The following is a 27727-nucleotide window of genomic DNA, read 5'->3' as shown; positions in this document are numbered from 1 at the left end:
ACGGTTAGTCATGAAACTCTTGTAAGATATGTCCTGTAAGCCTCCGTGGGACATTCCTTTTTTGTCACGGGGTGGACGGGATTCCGGACAGGATTCCGGACGGGATTAGGGCTTCTTGGCTGCAGACTTGGACGGTGACTTGGTGGGTGAAGGGCCCGGGGTCTTGGAGGGGCTGCCGTGGCAGGGGGTGACCTTGATATGGACGAAGAGCGAGGCGGGCGACAGGCTGGAGCCATCCAGCTTACACAGACGGACGTGACGGTAACCTGGAGGAGGGAGAGGGTAAAGGTCAAGGGGATAGATAACCCTAACCCTAACCCAGTACTGCTACTTGAGTGAATATTTTACTACCCCCTGCATGATGCTAAACCTCGAGTTTGTCCTGTTTGTCCATGTTAAAGGTCCCATATTCTCTTGAGGTCCATTCAAAGCTGTGTGTGTGGTGTCATGAACCAAAAACACTCTCAATCCATTTTTACACGTTCATTTTCCAGCATCTCTCTGAGCCTTACCAAGAACAGGCTGTTTCTGTCGCCGTGTCTTTAAGGCTCATTAATATGAACGACCCCTCTGTTCCGATTGGATAACAGTTTCAAGAGTGAAACGTGAGACACCGCGGCCAGGCAGCTACAGGTAGGGAAAACTCTCCGGTAATAAACAATGACAACCGCTTTGAAAAAAACACTTTGTTAGTCTATTATTTCTTACAAAAATGATAATGAGCGAACCTTGGTGACACCACAAAGTTACGGAAGTCCAAACGGCTCGTTTAGAGGCTCGCTTTCCTAATATGGATTGTGTGGATTTAGTTGGCGACCGTGCGTTTTGATACTTTCACCATGTTTAGATAGACCATCCAACTCTATAATCAAAGAGGCAAGGGGAATCCTGTTTTACATGATATGGGACCTTTAACTTTACTTTACTCATGGAAACCTTGCAAGCTTCATGTGCTCCGTCACTGAAACATATCTGGTACACACACACATACAACACAAACACACACACAGGGTGTCTGGAAGTTTCATCAAGCTAAATTTAAGAGTTTTTCTGACCTTTTTAATACAATTTTTTCTGTCTGTCTGTCTGTCTGTCTGTCTGTCTGTCTGTCTCTCTCTCTCTCTCTCTCTCTCTCTCTCTCACACACACACACACACACAGACCTGCGCGTAGGCTCGTGAAAGGTAGGGTGTATTGTCCCAGGAAGTCGTTGCTGGAGGTGTAGTCGTGGTCCTCCACCAAGAAGCGAACCAGAACCAGGTCAGGGACATGGAGGGTAAAGTTGAAGGTGCAGTCCCACCGCGGGTTAAAGCCTGAAACAAAGCAAGAATACGTAATAATAATGATTATTCACTCCAGTGTGTACAGTATATTGTTGCCCAGTAACACTTGAAGTAACTTGAAGTGGTGCTCATACAGCATTACAATGTTTGTCTGATGATTATACTGTAAGAAAAGTTTATCTCTATTTCTAATTGACCTGTCTGCTTGTGATGCATCACAGTGCATACTTCCATTGTTTTTGTTGTTCACAACCCATAGGGCATCTTTATGAATGCAGCATAAAATGTAGGAAATTTCAGCATTACTTTTAAAGGGCAGAAAAAGCCAACTTTGAGCCAAACCAAGCTGCTTTTTTGATGGATTTTCTTAATGCAAGATCACAGCAACACTCATACTTATACTGGTAATTATACACTTTTCATTACAAATAACCCACATCAGTGCATATGCATCTTTACTCCTATATGTTGATCCAAAGCTAATTGCAGAATAACTGGACGCCATGTGCTATAACATGAGTAACATGAACTTCATTGACCAAGTTATCAAAGACTTTGTTGCCTCCTACTCTTTCAATCAACTGCAATTACATAAAGCACAGTGTGTATCAGGACCAAACAACAGTTTTTGTTGTCTTTCTCCATACTTAAAGGGGAATTAATTAAAATGTGACTTCTATTGTCCTCAGTCGGCAACCAGTAGGAATTGCAACAACATCAACAAGTCTGGCACAGAAGAAATCGTTGAAGTATTGATCAACAACTCTATCAACCCGCCGCAGATATAGCCATTTTGTGCTATGGGGCAATAAAAATCGTATCGTTTATTTAATCGTTTATTGCCCCATCAAAGAGACATTTAGTGCAATTGCAAAACTTTCCACGTGCTAGAAAAGATTCATTTTTCATACTTGTCCAGACTTTCCATCCTATATGCTGCTATTGAAACCATATGATAGGCGAAGGTATTTTTCTAGTAGGATGGGTGTTTACCATTGTTGTCGACGCGATTGGTCTTCTTCTTGTTGTTGTCTATGGGAACACCGTGGGTCTCCACCCACACCTGAGGGTCCACTATGGAGCTGGGCTTGTCCCATTCTGGCTTAGGCAGCTGCTGAGCCGAAATCACCTGGGAAAAATAATAATTATATAGCTTGATAATATTAAAATAACACATATCAGATATGAAGAGTGTCATTCCACAATGTGAATATCTTCTTCTTCTTTTATAACATGATTAATGGAATAAAACTGTATCTTGTTACAAAACAGTGAATTTTTTTAGGATCATGCTGTATTTCTCAGAGATTAGGCAAAGAAAATGAAGTAAAAATGTGTATTTCCAAAATGGAAACCGTGTTTGGAACACAATGCACTGCATTGGCTAACCTCAGCTCTTAATGTTACTGCTTGCTTTGAATAAACAGACTGGGTTCATCTATTGATCAGTCTCCCAAATTTCCCCAAAGGATTAATAAAGAGTCTGGCTGCCTGGCTGTCTGTCTCTTGCATCCAAGAGATCTATCATCCAGCATCCACTTTTTGTTATCTTTGTTCTTGTATCAAATATTTGCTTTATGTTACTGCAGTCCATTTGTATTTACTTGGAACTTGAGTCCGAAGACAACCAATGTAAAACCTTAGAGGACGTCTAAGACCATGCAGCAAGAACTGGCTGGTCTGATGCCTTCCCTGGCAAATGGTAGACATACAGTGGTCCATTTCTGAGATCTACTAATGTTATTTTAACAAGAAAATCAAATTTTAGGTTTCCTCCATCGTTTTGCATTAGCTGTGACTCAAGATGCATGTAATTTGAGACTGTCGGTGCAGGTTTAGAGGCAGCCCTTTCCCTGGGTGCACCGTCTTACCCGAACGGTGAGCAGGACAGGCTTGTGGCCGGGGCCTCCGCCGACGTTCTCAGGGTTGAAGGTGGTGTCAGGTTGGCACATGAAGGGAGGCTTCAGGATGTAACCACACAGGCCATTTGGCAAGAACCTGCCTTGGTTCAGGTCCATCTGCTCACCAGGTGTCTGGAAGTTCAGCGCCGCTGGAGATGACACATCAACATGTGCAATTTAGTGGACGCTTTTGTCCATAGGGATGAAAGGAACCTTGAAAGGAGTCCTTCACAAATTACCTTTTGGTTGGGATGCTTAGCACACAGTGTAATATAATGGAAGAAATCTTCATTATGCTTATGCAACCATCCATACAAGTGCTTGGTAACAAAAAAATGAACCATGCATGTGCATTAGGCATGGATTTAAAAAAAGATCCAGTGGGTGGTGATATTATCTCATAAATGAAAATGAAGAGACTTGAATTAAAGTAGAACACTCTCTGGATTTGGCCACACCAACGTAGAGGAAACAGATTAGACAATATCAATATTATTAAACAGTAACTACGATGAGTTACATTAAGGGACATCAAGAGGTCCACCCCCCTCTGTCATGGTGGAGTCACCCTGCTACAGACGGTGATGAATCCATTGGCCTCACTGATCACCTGTGGTGAAGTGCTGTGATAAGAGTGGACCAACCATCGTAAAATGCAGATGACCCCAGCAAACCTAATCAAGCTCAGGATGTGCCCATGTGATCAAAGGACTTAAACCACAGTATTGTTGGGTCGCAACCCTGTGCACCCCAGGGGTCCAGATTCCCATTCCATGTGGTCTCACGTGTTTACAGCAGGTCACTCTCCAGTCAGGTCAATTTACCAAATAACGGACTTCAATTGAGCATTCTGGCAAGGACTCAATGGAGAACTGCATCCAGTGTAACATGAGTGTTGTTGTTTTTCATTGTAACATGACTTTTTATGCTCATACAATTATCTCCATTCTTTATGTACATACTGTAACATGATAATGTTTAGTGTCAAACAAATCAATAATTCATTTTGAGTCACCAGGAATGTGTTGTACCTTAAACATAATTTCTGATACTGGAATCAAATCCCCACCTAAGTTCATTGAAATGACCAAAGGTTTGCAACCCGCCCCCTTGGTGCATTCCAGATAAAACTTCTCCCTCAACTCCTTTAAGAGAGTTCAAAGTAGATTCGTGAAGGGTGGAGGGCCCAGTCCGAGAATCTTCTCATGTTGGGGCAATTATAATACACAATGGAGCGTAAGAGCCAAGAAGGGTTTACGTCAGATCACGTCTGATTGACGGGTCTTAATTGGTCTTGTGGCTGCTTGACTCGAGAAGTCAGGAAGCACTCACCAATCTGGCAGCCTCCATTCCACATCTCCTGAGGGTTGAAGTTGGAGGACTGGAGGCGCTGGCCGGAGGGGTAGATCCTGCTCAGCTGGTGGCTGTTGTGACGCACAAAATACTTCCCTGGAGGGGCAGGACAAGGAAACAGGGGGTTCTAGAGTTAGTCCAAAAGTACGCTGAAGAGTGACTCACCATGTCTTTTGTGTTTGTCCTTGCTGTGGGTTTCTAGCAAGGTAGATCCAGTAGGCAATAGTCTGTATGGTACCAAAAACCACATATATTTTCAAGTGTGGGTACCATACAGACTATTACCTAATGGGGTTAGAAAGTTCACATACCCCTTGCAGAAGTGAGGACCAGCTAAAATGCCCTCACTTCACAAAAATGTCTGAAGTCTGAAGTAGTCTGAAGGTCTAAAACGTGAACAAATTCTCACAATTCTAGATGTACAAGAACACACACACACACACACACACACACACACACACACACAAACATACACACACCATACCTGAGTCTTTGACGTGACGGAGGGCATCGCTCTCAGAGAAGGAGGAGATGTCGGTGGCTGGTTTCTTGGCGGCTTGTTCAAAGCCTTTAAAGGGAACACTGCGGCTGTACACCACCAGCTCTGACAGCTCTGGACTCAGCTTAAGCACCCCCGGCTGAGGAGGCACACACACACACACACACACCAAATGTTAATACAACCAACTATTAGGTATTCAGACCCAGGCTCTGTCTGTCTGTCTGTCTCATTTAAGATCACATTCTTTCTCCAGAGAATCTCCGGAGAGTGGGCTTCCACCACACCACTGCCAATGAAAATGGGAAATTAAATCAACACTATCACTGGATTTTAAGGTCAATGATAATCTAAAGGTCAAATTTTACTAAGTCCAGTTTCCCAAAGATCCTGGTCTCCAGGGTCCAGACCTCTGCTGGTTTTCTATCCTACCAGGTAATTAATTGCATTCACCTTGCAACCCAGGTGTAAATCATTCCCCAGGAGGGCGGCTCTGAGCCCAGAGGACCAGGATTGAGAACCACCGATCTATAGTACAGAACTGGCTCAACACCTGTACGTCTTAATTGAAGGTGCGACCTCAAGCACACAGCCCATCTCAAACCGTAAAGATGGATCCTATGCTCTTACTATCTTGAGAATTGAGAAAGCTTGGGAAGAAAGGTCTTCACAAGTGTCAATTTGGAATTCTTGAAATTCGTAATCACCTTGGATTTTGTACTCAACTATTACATGATCTCTAGGGTACACCAAAACCAAAAAGGAATGGGAATAAAATGTTAGGGAAATGGTAAATTGGCGTTCGACCCACCTTCTTGTCGTCTTTCTTTCTCCTGGGCTTGCCTTCGGCCCGGCTGGCTTCCTCCTCAGAGGAGCTGAGCTCTGAGGAGCTGGACGAGCTCTCCTCCACCACACGCTCCTTCTTCCCCTTCAGGAGGATCTTCCCCTTCAGAGCCTGCACACAACCAACACATCAGCACACAATGCATTGACACTTAAATAATGCTAATAATACTACCAATACTACTAACTATTAATGCTACCAATATCATTTAAAACCAGGTCTACATAAGAATACAACAGGCAAATTAAGTAAGAATAAATATATAAAAGCCTGTCTGTGTGTGTAATTACAGGCACACACATGACAGTAGGCAGAAGTCACCACTGCATATTGTGAAGGAGCCTCAAGGGAGTGTGATTACTGGGGCACAGATCATGAGTGCATGTGTGCACACACAAACACACAGGCACACATGCACACCTACAAAACACACATGCATCATGATTATGAGGAAACGTAGAATAAGCGGGCCACAGAGGAGCAGATGGCCCCAGATTTCCTCTCCAACACAAACAGTCTGCTTTCTCCTTTACACGTAATCCTAGCTAAGTAGTGTTCGCCATCGAGACAGAGACACTGTTTACGAATGCCTCACAAAAATGACAGAGAGATTAAAAAAAAAAAAAACTGCGTTCCACTGGGACAGCAGTGACGGACACATTTGGACATTAAAACGCACGTCAGATTGAAATCCTCACAGAGGCCTCTGAGAGCCTGAGTCATCAGGCTATTTTTAACCATGTGAAAAATTCCATTGAAAACTAGAAGGGCACTCGGAGAGCGCAGACCTCCGCCAAGGTTTGTGCTACTATTGCTTGTTCGTGAGTCGGATTCGGATCCGCTCCAAAATTTAATGGGTTCTTCCTTGGCCCATGCTACACCCTTCCACGAAGTTTCATGAAAATCGGGCCAGTAGTTTTTCCGTAATCCTTCTAACAGACCAACAGACAAACAAACGGCACCGAAAACATAACCTCCTTGGAGGAGGTAACTAGCAACCACACTGCAAAAATATCTGTTGTGACAAGTCATTCAATCATATATGAAATCTTACTTTTCTGAGGCAAGTGTAAAAATCTGCCACTGAGTGAGAAAATTCCACTTGGATCGAGTGCAGGTAAACATAGCCAATGTCTCTTATGGGGATTGAACCTAGGTCTTTTTGGTTACGGGACAGGCTCTCCAACCACTAATCCACCATACTGCAGTCCCTACCTCTGGAGAAGGCAGGCAGCCGGGCTCCAGGCCGTTGAGGGGCTTGGTGAGCAGCTTGTTCCCCAGGATGGAGCGCAGTTGTCGGGCCATGACTGCCTGCTGCTCCATAGAGCAGTGGTTCTCCAGGGACAGGATCAGAGGGTAGGGAGACGCCTGGGAGGGAAGGAGGATGATGATGGAAGATCAGGGTAAAGTAGGTTTTCAGTGAACATAACCAGGGGCAGTCAGGGAAGGAAACAACATCATATCAGAAGTAGACTGGCTGATATTTTTTGATAAAAGGCCAATATCAGCCTGATATAACAGTATACTAATATATCAAAGTAACATTAATTCATATAACACTTTTTGAGATTAACTGTTTTCAGAGGATCTTGAAAATTAGAGTGGGATGATAATGTCAATGGAAGATCCCTTTCAAATCTCAACCTTATATATATACTACATCCAACAGTGTCAACTGCTATAACTCTATGATGACAAATACACCGTCAATATGTCTCTGCATCAATGTGACCGAGACTAATTCCTATGCATTTATTCTACCTGGCAAATAAAGGGATTGTGATTCTGGTGGTAGTACTCACCTTGAAGGCGTACTCGTTGATGGTCTCAATGACTTCGATGAAGGGCACTTTGGAGGTGAGTGTGTGTCCGTGGTAGATGACTGGCTCTCCTTTATCTCCATCCCAGCAGTCCAGCTCCACACAGCGACAGCCATGATTCAGAGCTCTAAGAGAAGGTTCATCATTCAGTATCTCTAATTAGAGAGGATTCAGCCAGTAAAATGAGTAAACTAGTAAAACCCTAGTGGAGTCATTCCTATGTTCCCAGGGTCCTATGTTCCCAAGGTCTTATGTTATCAGGGTCCTATGTTCCCCAGCTCTATATAGCACATAATGGGAACCTGAAAAAGATGTTCCCCAGCTCTGTATTCGCTTAATATGGTTAGTTAGGGTTAGGGTTAGCGTTAGGGTTAAACATAGGACCCTGGGAACATAGGACCCTGGGAGAGCACATATGTAGAACTGGAGAACATAGGACCCTGGGAACATAGGACCCTTTGTCATGTTCCCATTATGTGCCATATAAATCTGGGGAACATAGGACCCTGGGAACATAGATACTCTACCAATCTAGCTAGCTAGGCGTTAGCATGACTATAATGTTACTTCCCTAAAATTTGACTACAATTGTTATTTTTTTCTTCAGTGGGCCTCTATAACAAGGTGGTGGTCTTCCACTAACTTATCAGTGGTCTTCCATTTATAACAATTGGGCCTATTGAGACGAGTAAGCTAGCTAATTCGAGGAGAGATACAACAGAATCGTCTAGTGAAGACATCTCAATGCAAAATACTGTAAAAATAATACTGCTTTGTCATTTTTTTATCTGTTTTAGACAAGAATATCTTTAGCAATTCAACAAGTATGTTTTATTAGTATAATATCTGATATCTTTTGTTATGAGTAGGTGTCCCTTTTTTCAATCATGAATACCTAATTGTAGAATGAAATAAATAAAAGGGGATTTTTTCAGTCATAAAATGTACTTCTCTTTATGATAATCTTTATGAGCAAGACAACTCGCTCGCACATTGGTCGCTCATCGGTCGTTCTGGATAAAGGTGCCAGCAAAATGTCTAAACTGTAAATGTGTTTGTTCTCCTGTCCATTGCTACCTGATGTATGGCTCAGTGCTGCTGTCCCCAGTCAGCTGGTCCTTGGTGAGGTAGGTGTTGTGGGAGGAGGAGATGAAGTAGTGGGCCAGCGGTCGGGTCATGTCCTGGTAAACCCTGCAGTGTTCCGGGTCAAACACGCAGTTCTCCTTCGACAGCATGTACATGGTGAAACCATTGGGTGTCATGAACTGGTTCTTCTGGGCTGTACTGGGCAAAAGACAGACGCACAGTGAAGGAGGAAAACATTTTTAGGCTTTTTAAGGACCAGCACACGTACCAAGTGAAGATCACATTTTGCAGTACATAGTTACTGAGCACCGTACCCCACTCGTTGAGTTCGTAGGTGAGTATGAGGCTCTGGGCGTGGACCAGCGAAGCGTCCTCTCCCTGGTCCGTCAGGAAGTCCTTCAGGTCCACGGTGGACAGGACGCAGCCGTTGGCGGAGTAGCGGGTGAACACGGCGTCCAGCTCCGGCCTCCGCAGCAGCTCCCTGCAGAAAACCTCGATCTCCCCGTGGTCCAGACGACCGTCGGCCGACCGGTCGCACTTCTGTCCGGGGAGGGGAGAGAAACAGTGAGGCAGAGCTTATAAAATCCATACTCTTGGTTCAGGTTTGGACAGAAATGTTCGCCCCACCTGGAAGAGGCTGCGGGCGTACTGTTCACTCAGGTCGATGTTGATCATCTGCAGCAGCGTCTGCACCTCGTCGTAGCTCATCTTACCGTCGTGGTTCTGGTCGGCCCGTCGCAGGTAGGCATGAATCCAGGTGACAGACACCAGGTCAAGGAAGCACCAGCAGTACAAAATGTACAATACTTGAATAGCAACACTACGGGACGGCGGTGAGGGTTCTACCAATGTGGGTCTTTGAAGGCCAATATCTTGAGATCTGAGCATTTTCATTCCCCCAAAAAAGACGTTTCCAGGTTGGTGTCTATAATATTATCACTGAAGTTGAAACAGTTTTTTGCTACAACATTGCTTCTCTAAGTGTGGTCTGTGGACCTCGAGGGGTCCTTGAGGGGTTTCCATGGGGTCCCCAACAAAAATCTTAATTTCACATCATAGGTTTCACTCTCGTCACTATTATCTCCCCTGGGTACAATGTAGACAGTTTTGTAAGGATATATGTCGAGTTTCTCCTTCTGGGTCATGTTCTCCACCCTCTCCTGCAGGGTGCGTATACCGCGGGTCCAGCGCCGCGCCTCCTCCTGGCTCTGGCAGAGCAGGTCCAGGCTCTTGCGGGGGCCCTTGAAGACCACCGTTAAACACCGGTCCTCGGGTACCGAGCCGGCCAACCGCCGCAACGTCTCTGACTGGCAACCCTCCCGAACACACTCCACCTCTGTTATAGAGACTGAGGGTGTGTGAGGGGGAATAGAGAGAGAAAAGGGAAGAGAAAGAAGATAGAGGAGAAAAAATGACTTACAAGAAAACATTCATTACTTAAAGCTCCCCTTCGTGGGGCAAACTGTCCAAACTGCTGTCGCAAAGAGAGACGTTTTGGATCAATAAATTAAAAGGAATACACCAACGGCCCACCTCCAAATACACAAGTTTTATGGAGATTGTCCCTTTGGCCAACTTACCCATTAAGTGATGAAAAAATTGACACCAAATTTAATCATCCATGTGTCTCCGGTAGTTTGTTCTGGTGCTCCATGCTAACACTTTAGCATACACTATGTTGAGTGATAGAAGGCTACTAGCATTATCCAAAGACCTTTAAGTAATAAAAGTTGTTAAAAAGTTAGTGTAGTTAGTTAGTGTAGATCCATACATTTTAAAAATTAAATATCATTAACACAGTACAGCTGATTTAGACAGGTTTATTTTTAGATCTATTTCACATGAGCGACCGTGTATTCATCTACATCCCACAGTCTCCCACCACCCATCATCTTCACTTCCTATGGAAACAGGGAAAGTAGTCCCTGCTAGTTCAAAACATGTTTTTTTTTTTATCATATTTTGTGTAAATCTTACCAAACTCCTACACAAAACTGCTAAATGATATGCTTACTCGCATATCATTTGAGAGTATTGACTATTCTTCTGGGACTGTCAATCAACTGAAGAACACCCATGCACTGTTCACAGAGGTTCCAACTCTGTCTGCTCTGTGTACGTCTGCAGAGGAAATGAACTTCTGTGCAGCGAAGGCTGACACACTGACCGCGGGGTGAAGAACAAGAGGAAAGGCTGGGGAGGAAGCACACTGTTAACCACCTGAGGCTATTCTCAACTGGTGTGTACGTGCTTAAGCTCATGTTGCTGTTCCATTGAGCCTAACCGCAGGGACAGCTACAGGTTGAGTAGAGAGTTATGGTTAGGAGTGCGCAGAAATCAGGTATTTCTTCGAAACAGCTTAGAGCTTGATAGGCCAAAAAGGGCAGAAAGCTGTATAACAGACTGTTTCTGGAACCTTAGATGACCTCAGGTTAGTTGGACTTCTAGAGTTCAGGACAGATGACAGACTAGGTCGCCAGTTCAGCTGAGTTCTCCAGCATGCAGTCCTTGGCATTACTGCTTAGGGAGCTTAGAGTTTATTTTGGTTTGCTTCAAATGATAGTCACATATACTGTATGCACACCATTTATAGAAACATAAAAAGGGCGCATATTGCAATGAAAATACATAAACTTGTATTTGGTGTCTGAGTCACTTTACCCTGGTAGGCCTTTGGTCAGACAGGGACTTGGGGAGTAAGAGTCCAGCAGAGGACTCCAGCCCTTTTCACATGCCTTAAAGTAATGAAATAGGTGTATATTTGTGTTCCTTTTATGTATAATGTAATTGGTTTAGAATGCAGTCCTTTTTCTATTACCCAAAATGCTATGATGTTGCTGAGTGCCAATTACTGATTTTTCTGTGTTTCTGCATGCACACAAATAACTTCCCTTTCAACTACTGATAGTGTGTGGTGGAGGAACTGATTACACAACAACCCTGATCCTCCAATGTCCAGGCACTGAGACAGACAGACACACACACACACACACACACACACACACACACACACACACACTGCACAAGGATGGATAGGGCCTTCATATCAACATGTTGAATATTGTCCTTTCCTTTCATGTCAATAAAGCATAGTTAATTGAATTGAAAAAGCCAGGGACAGATGGAGGAGACAAAGAGAGAGATAGGAGGCGAGATAGGGGATGAGGTAGCAAGGTTAGAGGGAAAGAGGAGGGGGGAGAATTACCACACTGGATGAGAGATGATGGGAGAAAGTGAACCTTTACCCGTCTGCAGTGGCGCTACAGCACAACTCCATGCTCGAATAAACACACATTATAGAATCAGAGCTGTCGCTTTTCATCTCTCCATCCCTTATTTTCTCTCCCAAACACACACACTCTCACACACTTTCACACAAGCAACTCGCACACAACTTTTCCACTTCTCTCATTCTCTGCTCTTTTTTGACTGTAAAAAGGGTCACGGGACTGGTTTTGGTGGGTTCCCATGTAACAGTAGTTCTAGTATTAAGCTGTAAATTCACATGTTATGTTATGTTATGTTTATGTTTTCTCCCACTCCACTACTTATTTAGATTCTAGCACCAATGGCAGCACACAGGCAAGGCCCTTTCTGTTTCATGGCAGCATTCCTTACACAGGCCTCTAGTGTGTATTTAAGGTGGTGTAGCTTTGAGTCACTCACACACACTCATGCACACTTAAATCTGATCTGCTCTTTATGAATGCACCTGACCAGTGCCTAAAGAAGTTGGATACTGTATACCATTGTGCTTTACGTTTTATTACTGGCTGTGGCAATCTTGTACACCACTGTCCACCTCCTTATCTGTGTACATACATGTGTAAAAACCAAAATCAATATGGCCTGCGCTCTCACGATATTCTACGGATGTTGGTCCCCAGAGTTAGAACAGAATTAGGCGAAAAATCTTTTAAATATGCTGCCCCTTCTTCCTGGTATAATGTACAGAAGGACCTGAAATTGTCAGAGCTGAGTACTATGGGGGAATTTAAGTCAATTTTAAAGGATCGAGAAAATAGTACTCTTGGTCAATGTGATCGCTCCTAAATTTTCACTGAAATCGTTTTAGAAAAAGTTGTACCTGTTTATGCATCATAACTGGATTTTTGTCCTTGACCTTGTATTGCATGTTAACTGGATACTGTGTTCTCTCGTTTGTAGTGTGTGACAGTTGTATTTGTCTGTTTGTATTGTTTGTGTCTATTTGTTGTAACAGTGTTTATGCTGCTCTCTTGGCCAGGTCACTCTTGGAAAAAGTGCAGTACGGTAGTTAATTTATCTAGTTTGGTTTGCATAATCTCACCTATCGAATTCCAGAGAATTTCTTGTTTCTCTGGGTCAAAGTTTAAAAACAAAAACAAAACAGTAGCACAGAACTAGTACTACCTATACTACTAATGCTGCTGCTGCTACTACTGCCACTGCTACTACTGCTACTACCACTGCTACTACTGTTACTGCCACTACTGCCTCTTCTGCTTTGTAATAAAATACACAGTAATAAAAGGAACTTGAATTGCATGGGATTCAGTTCTCTTGATAATTGAGCAAACCTGTATGTTAAAATACCAGCTTGCATTTCTGCAGGACATAGTTAGGAAACAGAAAACTGTCAGGAACCATTTGGCAACAAACAACATTGGTGACCATGCTACACTCGTTGATTCTAATCCCTCCTAATATTAGACACAAACAGCCCCATTTGACATATTTTGCTGTGGAGGTGAGCTGTCAGCATTGTGAATGCTGACTTGGTCACACATACACACACACACTCACACACACACACTCAAAGCAAGCAAGGTTTCCTCCGAATAGCATAGAAAGGTGTTTGCCTCTGGCTCACAAACAGTGCTGCATGTCTGTTATTTTCAACCTGTTTTTTTCGTCCAGCACACCTTGACGCAAATGTCCGCATTAATGTGTTTGTACGTTTTCTTTTAACAATCACATCACACTGTATAATGAATGAATCAGATTAATACGCGGCATCCCCACTGACCAAATATTGGCCGGTGTTTGCCCATCACTGTTTGCCAATGGTTTCACCAGAGACAACACACACAGCCTGTCAGGTCACAGGCTGACAGCAAAGGCACTGTGCACTGTGTGGGCTATAGAAAGAATTACAGTATGCAGAAAGAAGGGAATTCTGCTCCGAATAATGCAAATGTTGTTCATAAGGATGATGGGGTGATGTCTAGTGGGTACAGAGCTATAGAGAGACCGTTCCAGAAGCTTTTCAACCCTGAAATTCTGCAGGAAACGGTGAATACTTGTTATTTTGGGGGGGGATTCGGCATCAACATGAGAAAGATACTGAATACAGGGTTCCCACACTCACTTGGACATCATATTCAAGGACTTACATCAATGCAAATATCTGTCACAGGGTTTTATAAAACACTTTCAATGCCATCCATCCATTTTCAAAAACTTTTAAGGCATTATTTTATTTTTCTCCTGTGACTATCAGCACAAGATATCAGCTATCAGCAGTTTCAGTCCAAAAATATCTGTATGGGTTTTGACCAAAACCCTAGAATCTAAATAGATCGGTCCAAGACATCAATCGAAAGCTTTCTAATTAACTTTCAAATTCATAAGCTAGTTTGTCTTTTTCTTATCTTCTTTCTTCAAATTTCTAACTGAACTATATAAAGTTTTTTGTTGGAAATAAATAACATTATCTATTCTAATAACAACCTGGCAGGTTTGGCATTAAGTACCAAAGAACAAAAGGGCATGAATACAGATAAAAACGAGATGAACAAGCACATCGTGAGTTTTAGGATATGGGGCCGGAGTTTGTATGGGTGTGTGTGTGTGTGTGTGTGTGAAGAAAGTAGGTCCTGATTTGAAAACTTCTTGCTCTTTGATATCCATGTAATGACATCTCAACTCCTGGGTGTCATGAAAGCAAGAGACGCGAGATACACACGCCCAGCTATTGGTGGTTGGAGGAGACGTCACAAAACACACACACACACACACACACACACACGCACACACACATACATACAGGCTGCCACATCATAAGGGAATCGACTCTTTGCGGCAATTAAAGGTCTTGTACTGCATCTAAGTCGGGAGCCGTATGGTAACTATATAGCACCAAACCACAGGCTCCAGGGCCGACTCCCTCCACCATATGATGTCCTATAATCTGCCTGTTTGATCTATGGCAGGGATGGGCTGCTGCCTCGGCCTCAAAATAGATCAGCACTATAATCAGGGCGCTGTGTGTGACCCCCAGATAGAGAGAGAGAGAGAGAGAGAGAGAGAGAGAGAGAGAGAGAGAGTGTGTACAGAGCGGTAGGTGCCACTTATAGGTAACAGAAATAAGTATTGTATTTCCATGTTTCACCTCACACGCCCAGTCAGACCACCGAGCCTCTACTGGAACCATTTCTACAGAGAAGGAAAAGGCCTGCATGTGATGTCATATGGAGTTTCTCAACCTAGGGGCTGGGACCCCCCGAAAAGGGTCATGAGGTGATTTTAAAGGGGTCACAAACCTTAAAATCTACAGTGTATAATGAGTTTGGTGGAATTGATGCTAAAACGTTATGCACCCACGGCTCTGTTAGACATTTGGGAAAAAGCTGTCAGCCAAATGGCAAATGGCACATGTATATTTATTGTCTTTTTATCGGCTTTTTATCGGCTTTCTATTGTCTTTTTACGTCTTTTATCTTAACTCTATCTTAATTTTATCTTATTTTTATTCTATTGTTTTTATTTATTTTGGTTTTCATCCTATACCACTATTTACTTGAATGTTTGCTCTTTTCCACCTCTGTCCTCCTATGAATTTAATCCCTTTTTATTATTGTTTTATTACCTTTTAAATTCATAATTTGAGTATTCTGCTTTTATTTTGTCTGTCAAAGCACTTTGTAAACTCAACTAAATAAAGTTATTATTATTATTATATTTGCATGTTCTGGGCTCATTCCAATGATTATTCATCAAATAAAAGATTTTTTGTGTCTTGGTTCACCATTTTTTAAAGGCTTGGGAGCTAAAATAAGGTGTAAACTAAATCCTTATTGCTGTTGCCATGGAGAAAAACGCATAACAGCAATTATGTTTTTCATTTTCTTCAAGTCATTTATACATTGAGTGAGTTTCATAACCCTTAGGCCTTTGAAAACACAATCCTAAACCTTAACTAGCTCGTTGTAGAAGTCCTCATCTTTCCTCATCTTTCTAGCCTTGTGGTCCTCATAAGGATGGAAGTACACTCCACACACACACACACACACACACACACACACACACACACTTACAGGACTGCAGCTCCTTGGCTCGGCTGGAGGTTTTGTGGGACTGACACCAGACGGTGACGCCGTCGTCCAGCAGCTTCAGAGTCCGTCTCTTCTGCCAGCGAGGGGAGCGGACCTGCATACATAATAATCATCAGTTCAATCTGATTTATATATATCCAGTGGTGGAAGAAGTATTCAGATCTTTGACTTAAGTAAAAGTAGCAATACCACAGTGTAAAAATACTTTGTTACAAGTAAAAGTCCTGCATTCAAAATCTTACTTAAGTCAAAGTACAAAAGTATTAGCATCAAAATATACTTAAAGTAGCAAAAGTAAAAGCAGTCATTATGCAGAATGGCCCATTTCAGAATCATATATATCATGTTATTGGACTATAATTATTGATGCATTAATGTGTTCATCACTTTAATGTTGCAGCTGGTAAAGGTGGAGCTAATTTTAATTACTTTATATACTGCTGGGTAGCTTAACCTATAAAAATATATCATAATTTATTAGTTGATTTATAATTTGTATTAATAATCTAAATCTGCAAAGTAACTAGTAACTAAAGCTGTCAAATAAATGTAGTGGAGTGAAAAGTACAATATTTCCCTCTGAAATGTAGTGGAGTAGAAGTATAAAGTAGCATGAAATGGAAATACTCAAGTAAAGTACAAGTACCTCAAAATTGTACTTAAGTACAGTACTTGAGTAAATGCACTTAGTTACATTCCAGCACTGTATATACATATATATATATATATAACAACAAGTACTACTACTGCTACTGCTACTACTAATAATACTACCTTCACCATACTGGAGCCCTGCAACATCAGCTTCACATCTTCATCATCCTGCACTCCTGGAAAGAGAAAGAGGGAGAAAGGGAGAGAGAAAGAGAAAGAAAGAAAGTTTGATTTGATGAAAATTGTGCTTGATTTCATACATACAGTATATGGCAGTAAATGTAGAAAGTAGAAAGCTGATCTGATTTGAACTGAACAGCACTGAATGAGGGCAGGAGGGGGGGGGGGGTGAGGAGAGAAGAGGGAGGATGAAGGGAGAGAAAAAAGCGAGGGAGGATCGTCAAAATTAGAGGTTGGTGTATATATACATCTGTTGGACCAAAGCCGATCATACGCTAACTCTGTAATTCTGATATTCCGGGATGCAAAAGCAAGATGAGAAGGTATGGAGAGAGAGGAGGGAGAGAGAGAGAGAGGGAGAGAGAGAGAGATGATTTGGTGAACCTGGAAGAGAGGAGATAAGAAAGACGGAGAGAGAGAGAGAGAGAGAGAGAGAGGCATAGGGAGCGGGGCGGTTTGGGGAATGAAGAGGGAGAGAGGGAGGAATTGAGGTTACAGAGGAGAGGAAATTGCAATTAGCTAAGTGCTTTTTCGGCCCGTCATGAAAGCCTTTTAGAAAGATGAGTAATCAAATGAGAGTCAGCAGACGTGGATTTCAGTTGATTGTGTCTTTATCGCTCAGTGTTTTTAGCCCGCAGCCATTTCTCAATATGATGCGGGTTGTCTGATTACATATTTATTGTAGAATTGATCAATACTGCACTGGTTGTCTATGGGAAAGACCTGAACCTGAACTGATTCTAATGAGACATTCAAAGGGGAGTTTTAGTGTCCCGGACAAGCATATGTTACATTTCCAAACAACTTCATATCATAACAAGACACGACCGAGGAAGTGAAAGCATCTGCACTCTGAAATCATAGGGACAAATATTTATATGAGTCAATAGATCCAGAATGCAAACTAATCCAGCATAGTCGAGTATTAGATTTTTGAGTAAATACCATAACTAAATAACCTGTTTGCTGTTGTTTCTTCAGTCATAATAACAGTCAGGATATTCTGATCTCTTGTTATGATATGAAAAAGCATGTGAACAGATGATCTCGAATAAACTTTAACCATTTAACTATTAAAGGCCCCACTTTGTTCACTTTTAATGAACTATATTTTTGAAATCCACTATGTCTCAGTATAACAATAATGTGCTTTTGTGATAAATATAGTTTCGTTTATAGGGTTTCTCATCTGAAATGAATGAATATAATTTCAGCTGAGCAATCTGATTGGCATGTTCCAACTGTGCTGATGATGAATTTTTGAATATGCTTTAACTTAAAATTTCTAAATAAAAACAATGAGGCTGCATTCCATCCTAGATCACGTCCTTATATGTATATAAAAATAAGAAAATTTGAATTTCTATATCAGGGCTTCCTGCCTGTAATTACACACACTAACTGTACAACACAGTGTGTGTGTGTGTGTGTGTGTGTGTGTGTGTGTGTGTGTGCGTGTGTGAGACGTCATTCACATTATCAACAGCACATTCCAAGAAAATTCAGAAGTTTCAGTGTCAAATTACATTTCAATCTACATCTACATCTACATGTATACACATATCTGGCATATTTCATTATATTTTCTAGCATTTCTCTAAATATATTCTGAAATATACAGTATGTGAAATGTATTTTTCTGATATAACTGAATTGCATCTGATCCCAGCAAGCATGAGCAAACCTGTGAAGTGCATCTTGACTTGATTTCTTATCAGTACTGATTTGACATAAATATTTATTATTCTAATGCAGACTGCAGGTAAAACTCTGGTTGGAAACCAATCACTTCAATTCCAAACTACAATGTTGGTCATAATCAATGCCCTGTATTTGAAATGCTGAGGAAATATTTTCTCCAGTCAGACTTTTCCATGTAACCTGACAATTCATAAATCATCCGTAACACTTCAATGATCTGCTTATTTAAATTGGTGTCAGACTAGTCCACAGAGCTTGGTAAGTCCTGGTGGGTCATTCAAAGAACAGTTATTCCATGTGGAACTTTATAATATAATTGTTGGTTTGGAAATGTAAACTTCCATCTGCATTCAGCTACACTCTCAGAAAACAAGGTACAGACTTGTAGCTTTTGTCACAGGAGCTGCTTGTTCTCTGACTGTTTATGATATTAAGCTTTTAGTTTCTCACATCTAGTAGCCTATTGCAAAGTTAATATACCATCTATATCAAACTTCAGCAATATGTTTAGACTTCTTCTAGAGCTGCATTGTATGAGTAAACTATTTTTGAGTAAAATGTCAACTGGAACCTTAAAATTCCAAGACCATGATGTAACTTCAGGATGACAGTTGGTAGTCTAGTTACACACACACTGTTGACTAGTGGAACCTACAATTCTCTACAGAAGTAAAACTATACAGGCAGTACATTATTTTCGATATCATGCTGATATCTTTTATTCAAGATGCAAAGTGCAAGGTGTGTGAGCACAGGTGTCATGGTGCTTCACATGAGGAATTGGAGGTTTAGTGGAGTGCTAGTTGGAGGTTGACTCCATCTTGTCCTCCTTCTTCCTCTCTTTGCGGCTGGGAGTCAGGGCATCAGCGAGTCTTCTCAGGAGGCCACGTTTCTTCTTCTTCTTCTTCCCCAAAGTCTCCCTCATGTCCCGCTCCAGATCTGCGATCTTTTCCAGCACGAATCGCTCTCTCTCAGCCCACTCTCGCTCCTTGTCCTCCATGGCCCGCTGGGTGTCATTTTTGGCCTCGATCAGTTCGGCCCTCTCCTGCTGCCACTGGAGGAGATTTTTCTCCAGCTTCTCCTCAGCCTGCTTCAGAGCCAGCTGGGCAGCCAGGCACTTGTCGACGGCCTTCTGGGTCTCCTCCACGGCCTGCTTGGTGATGTTTTTGGCCTTCTCTGTCTCCTCTTTTTCCTTTCGCAGAGCGTCCTTCATTGCTGCTGCTGTCACCTTAGCATCTGTCTCCTGGATGGCAGATTTAAAGCGCATTTGCTGCATGGCACCCTGATGTAGTTCTTCAGCCTGAGCTCTGAGGTTCTTCTCTCTCTGGAGATCCTCGTTAAGCTGCTCGATGTTGTTGTGCAGAGCCTTGTTCTTCTCCTCAATGGCCTGGATTTTCTTGGCCTGCTGCTCTGCAAGCTTCTGCGCTTCCTTCAGCTGCAGCTGGAGGTCTGACAGAGAATCCTCTGCAGCCTGGGTCTGCAGACCAGCAGGCTGCTCCTCCAGCTGAGCGTCAGTCTTGATGGCCTGTTCCTGGGGCTGTTCCTGGGGCTGTTCATGGGCCTGTTCCTGGGGCTGTTCATGGGCCTGTTCCTGGGGCTGTTCCTGGGGCTGTTCCTGGGCCTGTTCCTGGGGCTGTTCCTGGGGCTGTTCCTGGGGCTGTTCATGGGCCTGTTCCTGGGGCTGTTCCTGGGGCTGTTCCTGGGCCTGTTCCTGGGGCTGTTCCTGGGCCTGTTCCTGGGCCTGTTCCTGGGCCTGTTCCTGGGGCTGTTCCTGGGGCTGTTCATGGGGCTGGATCAGGATGTCCAGGCCCAGAGCCCGCTTCAGAGAATTTTCTTGCTCCATTATCTTCTGATACTTCTCTGGGCCGAATTGCTTCTGGACCTCGGTCTGTTCCTCGGCCCAGGCACGGATCCAGACCTCTTCCTGGGCCCGTATCCGTTCCCTCCGCCTGGTCCAGTTGTCCTCCTGTCTCCTGTTGTTCTGGAGATGATGTGGGACCCCGGTCTGTCTCTCCTCAGGGAGAGGAAGTAGGTAGGCTCTCCTCCCTGCTGGTCTGTGGGAGGGCCGTACCTGGACATCCTGCTGCTGTGGGTTCTGCTGTACCTCCCAGCCTTTCTTCTTCTTGTCTCTCTGTTGTCTTGTTTTCTGTGTCGCCTCCATTGTGCTCAGAATCCAAATGCCTCTGTGGACCACTGGACCCTCTTTTAAACCTGGGAGTTCTGACATTACACTGCTCACTGTCTCATTGTGACACTACAATGTGTGATGCCACTGAGATTCCAAGGTCCTCCTGAATGACTGGGCCCTCAAAGATTCTGTGTTAACATTGGTAAAAGTGAAAAAAGTATATTTTCTGGGTTTATTAAATCTGTAAAAAAAAGTGTAATGTGATTCCATATTGTACCAGTTAGTAGTGAGTGTTTGGAAAAAGTATTTTGGTTCTTCTGAATTCTTGGTATGTATTAGAGACTGAAGTTGGTATAGTTCAGACAGAGAATGTACTGTTTAATAAAAAAGAGTTTAGCAGCATGTTGCAGCCCACTGTGCTGCCACACTTAAATCCAAACAATCTCACCCTCTGGGCAGTGCAGTGACCCATAGAGTGTATGGAATGCAAGCTATCTTAAGTTTCCAATGAGTGCAGCCTTCAAATGTGCTGAGGGGGCCCCATGGCTTTGTTATCATTAACCTGCGTAACCATTATGTGTGTGTGTGTGTGTACATGTGTGTTGGGGGGTAACCCGTGGTAAGCAATTAGAAAGGGTTTTCCAACAAGAAGACTTAATCAATTCTACTCTAAAGAGAAATCTATAAAAGTGACAAACTCTCCTTCATAGATGTTGCTGAGTCCCAAGCTGACTAGGCAGGAATCAACAGCTGAAAAACAGTAGACTCACTGTAGGCTGGGAAGGGCTGGGTCACTCAACTGACAAAGGAGTCTTGATACTGGAAACACACACAAAAGCATGTACACACACACACACACTGGCTACATTCCCCCCTATGTGGAGAAGTAGGCTAAGTAAGGAGAGCAACATTGCAGCAGGGGAAGAAATTCAGTGGGTGAGTGGTTGTATGTGTGTAGAGGAAGACAGCCAAACCATTTGAGTGTGGCTTATAAACAGATTGGCCTGGCAACCTCACACACATGTGAAACACCCTGGTTGAGCCTCGCTGTGGTATGCAACCAAATGAAAACATGGGACGCAAGCAAGAACTACTGTAGGTCTAATGTGGTGTTTTTCACTCTTGTCAACAGTAGTCGTGATGACACCATTCCTGACTAATTAGCTCCCGGTTTACATAGCATTATGCTGGACTAATGCCCACCAGCATGCTATACTATGGCATATACTGATGTTTACCCAGCCACACCTTCAGGCCAGTAGGCAAACTTGACCACGAAACTGTGTTTTTCCACTGTAAGTGTACCAAGCTGGCTCAGTGTGGTAGGCTATGCTTTTCCATAATGTTTTATGCACGGCTCATTTCAGCATGGGTATGATGGAAGTGTCAGGCACCCTAACATGTTTGGTGCTGGCAGGGTTACGTGCTGGTTTCCGCATGCAGGTCTCAAACACAATCAGGACCACACCTACTGTGTTCCAGTAGAAAACTGAAGTGTGCTGATACTGTGCCATAGCTATTAGGGATGGGACAGTATATGCGATATGGGGTTTACAATTCAATTCAACCACGATACGATGTAATAAATAAAAGCTCAATAACAACAAAGTATGACTGTGCAGAATTATGTTTATTTCTGAGCCACAAATCTTTCTAGCAATGGCATTGGCTTGCTAGAATGTAAACAAAAACTTATAAATGTCATTACGAAGTACGAATAATAGTGCAATTTCCTGCACCACGATACGTATCGCGATATATTGAATTGCGATATATCTATATATATGCTACAGGTGCAAAGGAAAACATTACTAGTCTTTCAAGACCACTAAAACTGAGTTCAGTGTGTTGTGACAGGCTTCCAGGGATCCACATCAACACCATCCACTATCCAAAGGCCGGTAAATGCTCTGCATGGTAAACCTCACACCTCTACTAGAGAATTTGACAGATAACCTGATAATACCTAAAGCCTAGTCATGTGACACTTTATCGATCCCTGTAAGGAAATCCTCTTCGCAGGGAGGTCAAAGGTCAGGCTCAGCTACAGAACAGCACCCCTGGAGCTGATAGGGACATTCGATACCGCGGAAAATATCGCGATATTCACAAAATATCGTCTGGAAACAAAAGTGGGTGGTGAATTCTGAAAAGTTAGTTCCATGCCTTGTAGACTTGTTTTTGTGTTTCTGTATTCCTGGTCACTCATTAGGGGAGACATTTGTGCTGGGTGGGGAAATACAGATTATCATAGCTTTGAAGCCTGGGGTCCCTTTACACACATAAATGATACATGTACATGAACAATATTAGATGACTGAGACACACAAATAAAGAATGATATGCACACACACACACACACACACACACACATACACAGCAATAAAGGCCTTCTCAGTCACTCAGCTCTCCGAGATAATTAGCGCTCTGTCAGTGCCTTAATTAACTGGCTGACACTTCACTTCCTCAATAAAGCTCAGCTCATTAGCTCAGGAATCAAAATCATTTGCATGTGTTTTTATTTCCGCAAAGAAATGAATCACAGGCTAGAAAAAAATTGCAAATTTGCTTTTTTGTGCGTGTTTAGTTTCATCATTCTAAGTTTCTTTAATCTTTTCTTTGTCACTTGCTTTTTTTTTTATTTTAGTGTATACTGACACCGGCTTTTCTTAAGAAAATTAGTGGGCGTAATGTGTTAACTTATGGAATTTGCTGCAGTGGTTAGAAGGGAAAAGGATGGAAGCAGTGCAAGGTGGATGCTGTCACTACTGCTCAATGAACCATTTTAAAGACAAGAGAGCCATTGTAAAATAATGTAAAATAGGTGACGTTTCTCTTTAAGTAGTTGTTCCTTCTAAGCTGATAGTTAAAATTTAGTGGATATAAGTGGATTTGCATGTTTTGGTGGCAAATGATATTCGATGCAGGGACTTTGCTGCAGCTTAGGGTTTGTTTGGTTTTGGAACCTCTGGGAATGTGGAATCTCCACCAAGCAAATTTTGTTACATTTACATTTATATTTTAGGGATTTAGTTCACTTATCCTTCTGCCAAATGCGTGCTGGGATAGGCTCAAGCCCCCCCTGTGACCCTGAATAGGAATAAGCGGGTATGGAAAATGGACTGAATGAGAGAATGAGTTCATATACTCATCCGGAGCGACTTACAAAGGCTGGAACAGCAGAATGAGCTTTAATTCACAGATCACCACACAGCCAACCAAAAGTAGAGCAAGAGTAAAAGCCATAGTGTCCTGATGACAGATGTAACAGATATTCCTGTGATATCCCTCTACAATTGAAGTTCTAGGAAAAGATATGAAAACCATGGACAAATAGGTAGAAACGTTTTTGGGAGTAAGGGCGAGGCTCTGTTTCCAGGAATTCAGACATTTCTTTAGTGTTGTTCTAACCAAACAACTTTGAGCACAGAAATAGGCCACACAAGCTAGAAGAAACCTTGGTGTTTTCCAGACTGGGAGATACAGGGAGACACTTGTGACCTAAACTGGGAGACACTTGTGACCCACTCTGCTGAATACACACATATCTGCCTAAACTGAGCTGGAATACGAGGAAAATTGCTACCAGACATACTGGACCACAGCTAGCCTATATTTGAGGACGATGCCGCCCTGCATTTTAATTGAACCCCTGTACAGTAAGCCTCAGTAGTGGGATTGCAGAGCTGGGTTTGCCAAATGGTGTATTAACAGGCTTTTCCCTGACATTTAGAGAGGCTTAGGTGGTACTGACACCGGTGGGTTGGTTTTGAGCAGGGATGCAGGATTCTCTAAGTGCATATCAAACTATAGAGGGCTTTCAGGCTATGTGATGCACTATGGCGGCCATATTGGAGGTCCACAGCTCTTGGCTGTAAACTGTTGCCCAAGAGCATGGTATCTGGTCAGCTCACTACTGTCTTATTGTTAACGCATCATGTGTCTAACATGTATCTAATAGAAGCTAACATCAGTGTTCGTAGTAGCTAGCAGTCACACGTTAACATTAACACTGGTTGCTTTGCTGAATGAGCCTGCTGGATAGTTAGCTAGCTAACAGTTTGTTCAGGTGAACTGAGCTGACTCTTCTCAAGATATAACCCCGACTCCCCAGAAAATCATTGAAAACCGGGGTTATCTGTTGGCTGTGTGAACAGGGTTAGAAGACTTTGTGTCACTTGTGTGTTGTCCAATCAAATAAATTCTCCTTCACAATGTTGCTACGCATTCCTGAGCTCAAATGTTTTTATTTGAAATTCTATTATCACAGAATATTCAGACATGTAATTACCCTGGGCTAAGAAGAATGCTGTGTGAATCATTAGCCCTAGGCTAAGAGTTAGCCATGGGTTAAATCTGCCCTGGGCCAACTGTTAGGCCAGGGTTAAGATAACCCTAGGCTAAGAATGTGCTGTGTGAAAAGCCCTGTAGTGTTTTGGAGTAGAGACTAGGGCTAAAGACAAGACAGTTTACTGTGTCACAGTAACCTACATTTGGAATTCAGCTTTACTGCATAACTGAGTGAATCTACACCCACATCACAATAATGTTTTTTCAGGTAGCCTACTCTCTTTTTTTTTTAGCCTGGTTGTTCTATATTTAGCCAAAATTTGTGCACAGCCAATTCTCCAGTGGACCATGATGTTGCCAAACGTGGTTGATAAGAGCTTTGTGACGCAACTGCAAAGCCTCTCTAGGAACAAATATAAAGCTATGGGAACCAGAACCAGCTTTGAAGAAAGGCTGCACAAAAATGTACCAAAAAAAAAAGACCAAGAAGTAAGGGACAACTGGAGTTTGCCTACATACATGCAAGGAAAATACACAAAAATTGGGCGTATATTACGTATTTTTAGTTAGTCACTTTTAACACTTCAGCTTAAAGTTTAAAGCTTAAAAGTTGAATACGCTGGAAAAAAACTCATTCAGACAGTCTTCATTCTATTGTTAGTCAATGGGACAAATACTATCTCATGGTTGTGGTAAAGTCAGTCCCAAGCAGGGGAATACATTGAGTCTATTATAAGTCTATTATTATTAGTCTATTATTGCAGCGTGCTATGCAAAGTAACCTGAACCTGGAAACCTGGAAGCCCTAAATATCTCTTCTGGCCTCAGACGCAATTTGCTTTTGACCAGCTGGTAAATGTTTAGTTTTTCCCATGTGGGAGACCAGAGTTCCCAGTCTGGACAAATACATGGCAGGAACCCGGACTTGGCTGACGGCTCATGGATTTCCCAACTACACCAGCCACTTGCACTGTTTTACCAGCCAAGATTGATTTTTAGAATGTGCCATGGAGGGCCAACACTCGATGGAAATTTCCTACTGCCTATCCATTCTGAAAAAATTGCCCAAGTATCCTATAGATGCTACTCTCCTCCTGAGACAAACACCTACAGTAAACTCTCACGCATCAAAATAGCTGTAGAGATGGGACAATATATGGAAATTCAATATATCGCAATACAAAAATATATCGTGAGGCAGAAAAATGAATTGTGATATTGGCTACATTTTATTTTATTCTTCTATAGTAATCACAAATGAGACCGCTTGCCCATCACCATTCACAAGCTCTCCATTTAAATTATATTATTTACACTTTTTAATGACATTTTTAAGTTGTTGTTTATATTCTAGTGAGCCAATGCCATCCTAGAAAGATTTGTGGCTCAGAAATAAACATAATTCTGCACAGTCAGACTTTTGCTGCCATTGAACTTGATTACATTGTATTGTGCTTTATCAAATCGTGAACCCCGTACCGCCGTATCGAATCGTATCGCCGAGATAAGCATATCTTCCCACCCCTACTTACTACATAACGATTATGATTTATTATGAACTTACATCATACATATTTACATCAGCATAAAAACTGATATATAAAACTGAGTTTAGCCGGGGGTTTCCTCTACAGCCCTGATCATAACATGTATTTTACACTAAGGCATTGTTTGCATGGTTGTAGGAGCTTGAACAATTCTCATAAAAATGTTCATACATGTGTCATAAAAGGGTAATTTATGGAATGTAGTGCAGGGTAAACCCGCATAAACTTATTTTGCCCACTTTTTCATTTGCAGAATTGAGTTTTAACCAGAAATAAACTATATTTATGAGGTGAATTCACAATATAGTAAGTCGTATCAAAGTGATGTCAGGGTGTTAAGGAAAAATGCATAAATCAATGAAAATATTATTGATTTTACATTGTTGATTGTTTGCCTTATGAAGATCACCGTCTGGATTTCGTAGTTTACCCACCTATTGACTTCCCTCTTTATAATCTCATTATGTTTCAAAGATAACCCGACTAGACAGCAACATCTTTGCAGAGGGAGGCGGGGTGGATAACGGTGCCGCTCAGCACACTGTATTGTCTCAGCAGTATAACCTGCTATCTCAATCAGAGACGCGCTTTGGTCAGAGGATGCGTTCAGATTGACTGCAACAGTAATACTAATACTCACCCAGATTTCTCAAAGGATCGATGGTCTTTGAGTCGGACGTCCCGGCTCCGTTCTTCACCACCGGGGCTGCTTTCCTCCGGCTGCCCAACATGATGCAAGGATCCTGGGCTTTATTTCCTTCCCTTCCCTGCCTTGCAGCCGGATCCTGTGTTGTAGCCTAGATGTGATGAGGTCAGCAGCGTAGCAGCCAGATAACTACTGGATCACTGGATGCATGGAGTTACTGCTGGAGGAATATGTGAGACTCTCCGCACCGGTCCGCAGCGCCTCATGGTTTTATCTTGTTGGAGGAAAAGCAGAGCCTGGCCAAGCCTTCACCCCGCTGATGTCACTGACATTGGATTTAAACACAGAGCCGCACGAACCAGACCAGCGTCAAGCCACGGAGGAGAAGACAGGACAAGAGACAGGAGACTTCCTGTTGTGACTTTCAAAATAAAAGCTTTGCTGGAAGACGTTTGGCATGTTTGGATTACGTTTCCATC

General features: G+C 42.6%; 1 protein-coding gene across 1 annotated transcript; it reads right to left on the bottom strand.

Moving 5' to 3' along the window:
• Positions 1-105: 105 nt before the first annotated feature.
• Positions 106-27333, bottom strand: LOC139665457 (1-phosphatidylinositol 4,5-bisphosphate phosphodiesterase delta-3-A-like). The gene is made up of 16 exons (XM_071544468.1): positions 27243-27333; positions 16877-16932; positions 16085-16196; positions 9906-10134; positions 9414-9543; positions 9101-9326; positions 8778-8979; positions 7683-7827; positions 7096-7248; positions 5848-5991; positions 5017-5175; positions 4517-4628; positions 3155-3333; positions 2277-2412; positions 1164-1313; positions 106-266 (listed from the first exon to the last, which is right to left on the bottom strand). The coding sequence occupies exons 1-16, from the start codon at positions 27331-27333 to the stop codon at positions 106-108; spliced, it is 2385 nt and encodes a 794-aa protein (XP_071400569.1).
• Between the last annotated feature and the right edge of the window lie 394 nt (positions 27334-27727).

Source organism: Centroberyx affinis, unplaced genomic scaffold (genome assembly GCF_046629955.1).
Source record: "Centroberyx affinis isolate AG114_WGS23_722 - 3 ecotype Tasmania unplaced genomic scaffold, CSIRO-AGI_Caff_v1 ptg004591l_1, whole genome shotgun sequence".
Classification (NCBI taxonomy): Eukaryota; Metazoa; Chordata; class Actinopteri; order Beryciformes; family Berycidae; genus Centroberyx; species Centroberyx affinis.
The sequence above is the reverse complement of the archived record's forward strand: the minus strand, read 5'-3'. Positions and strand labels throughout refer to the sequence as shown.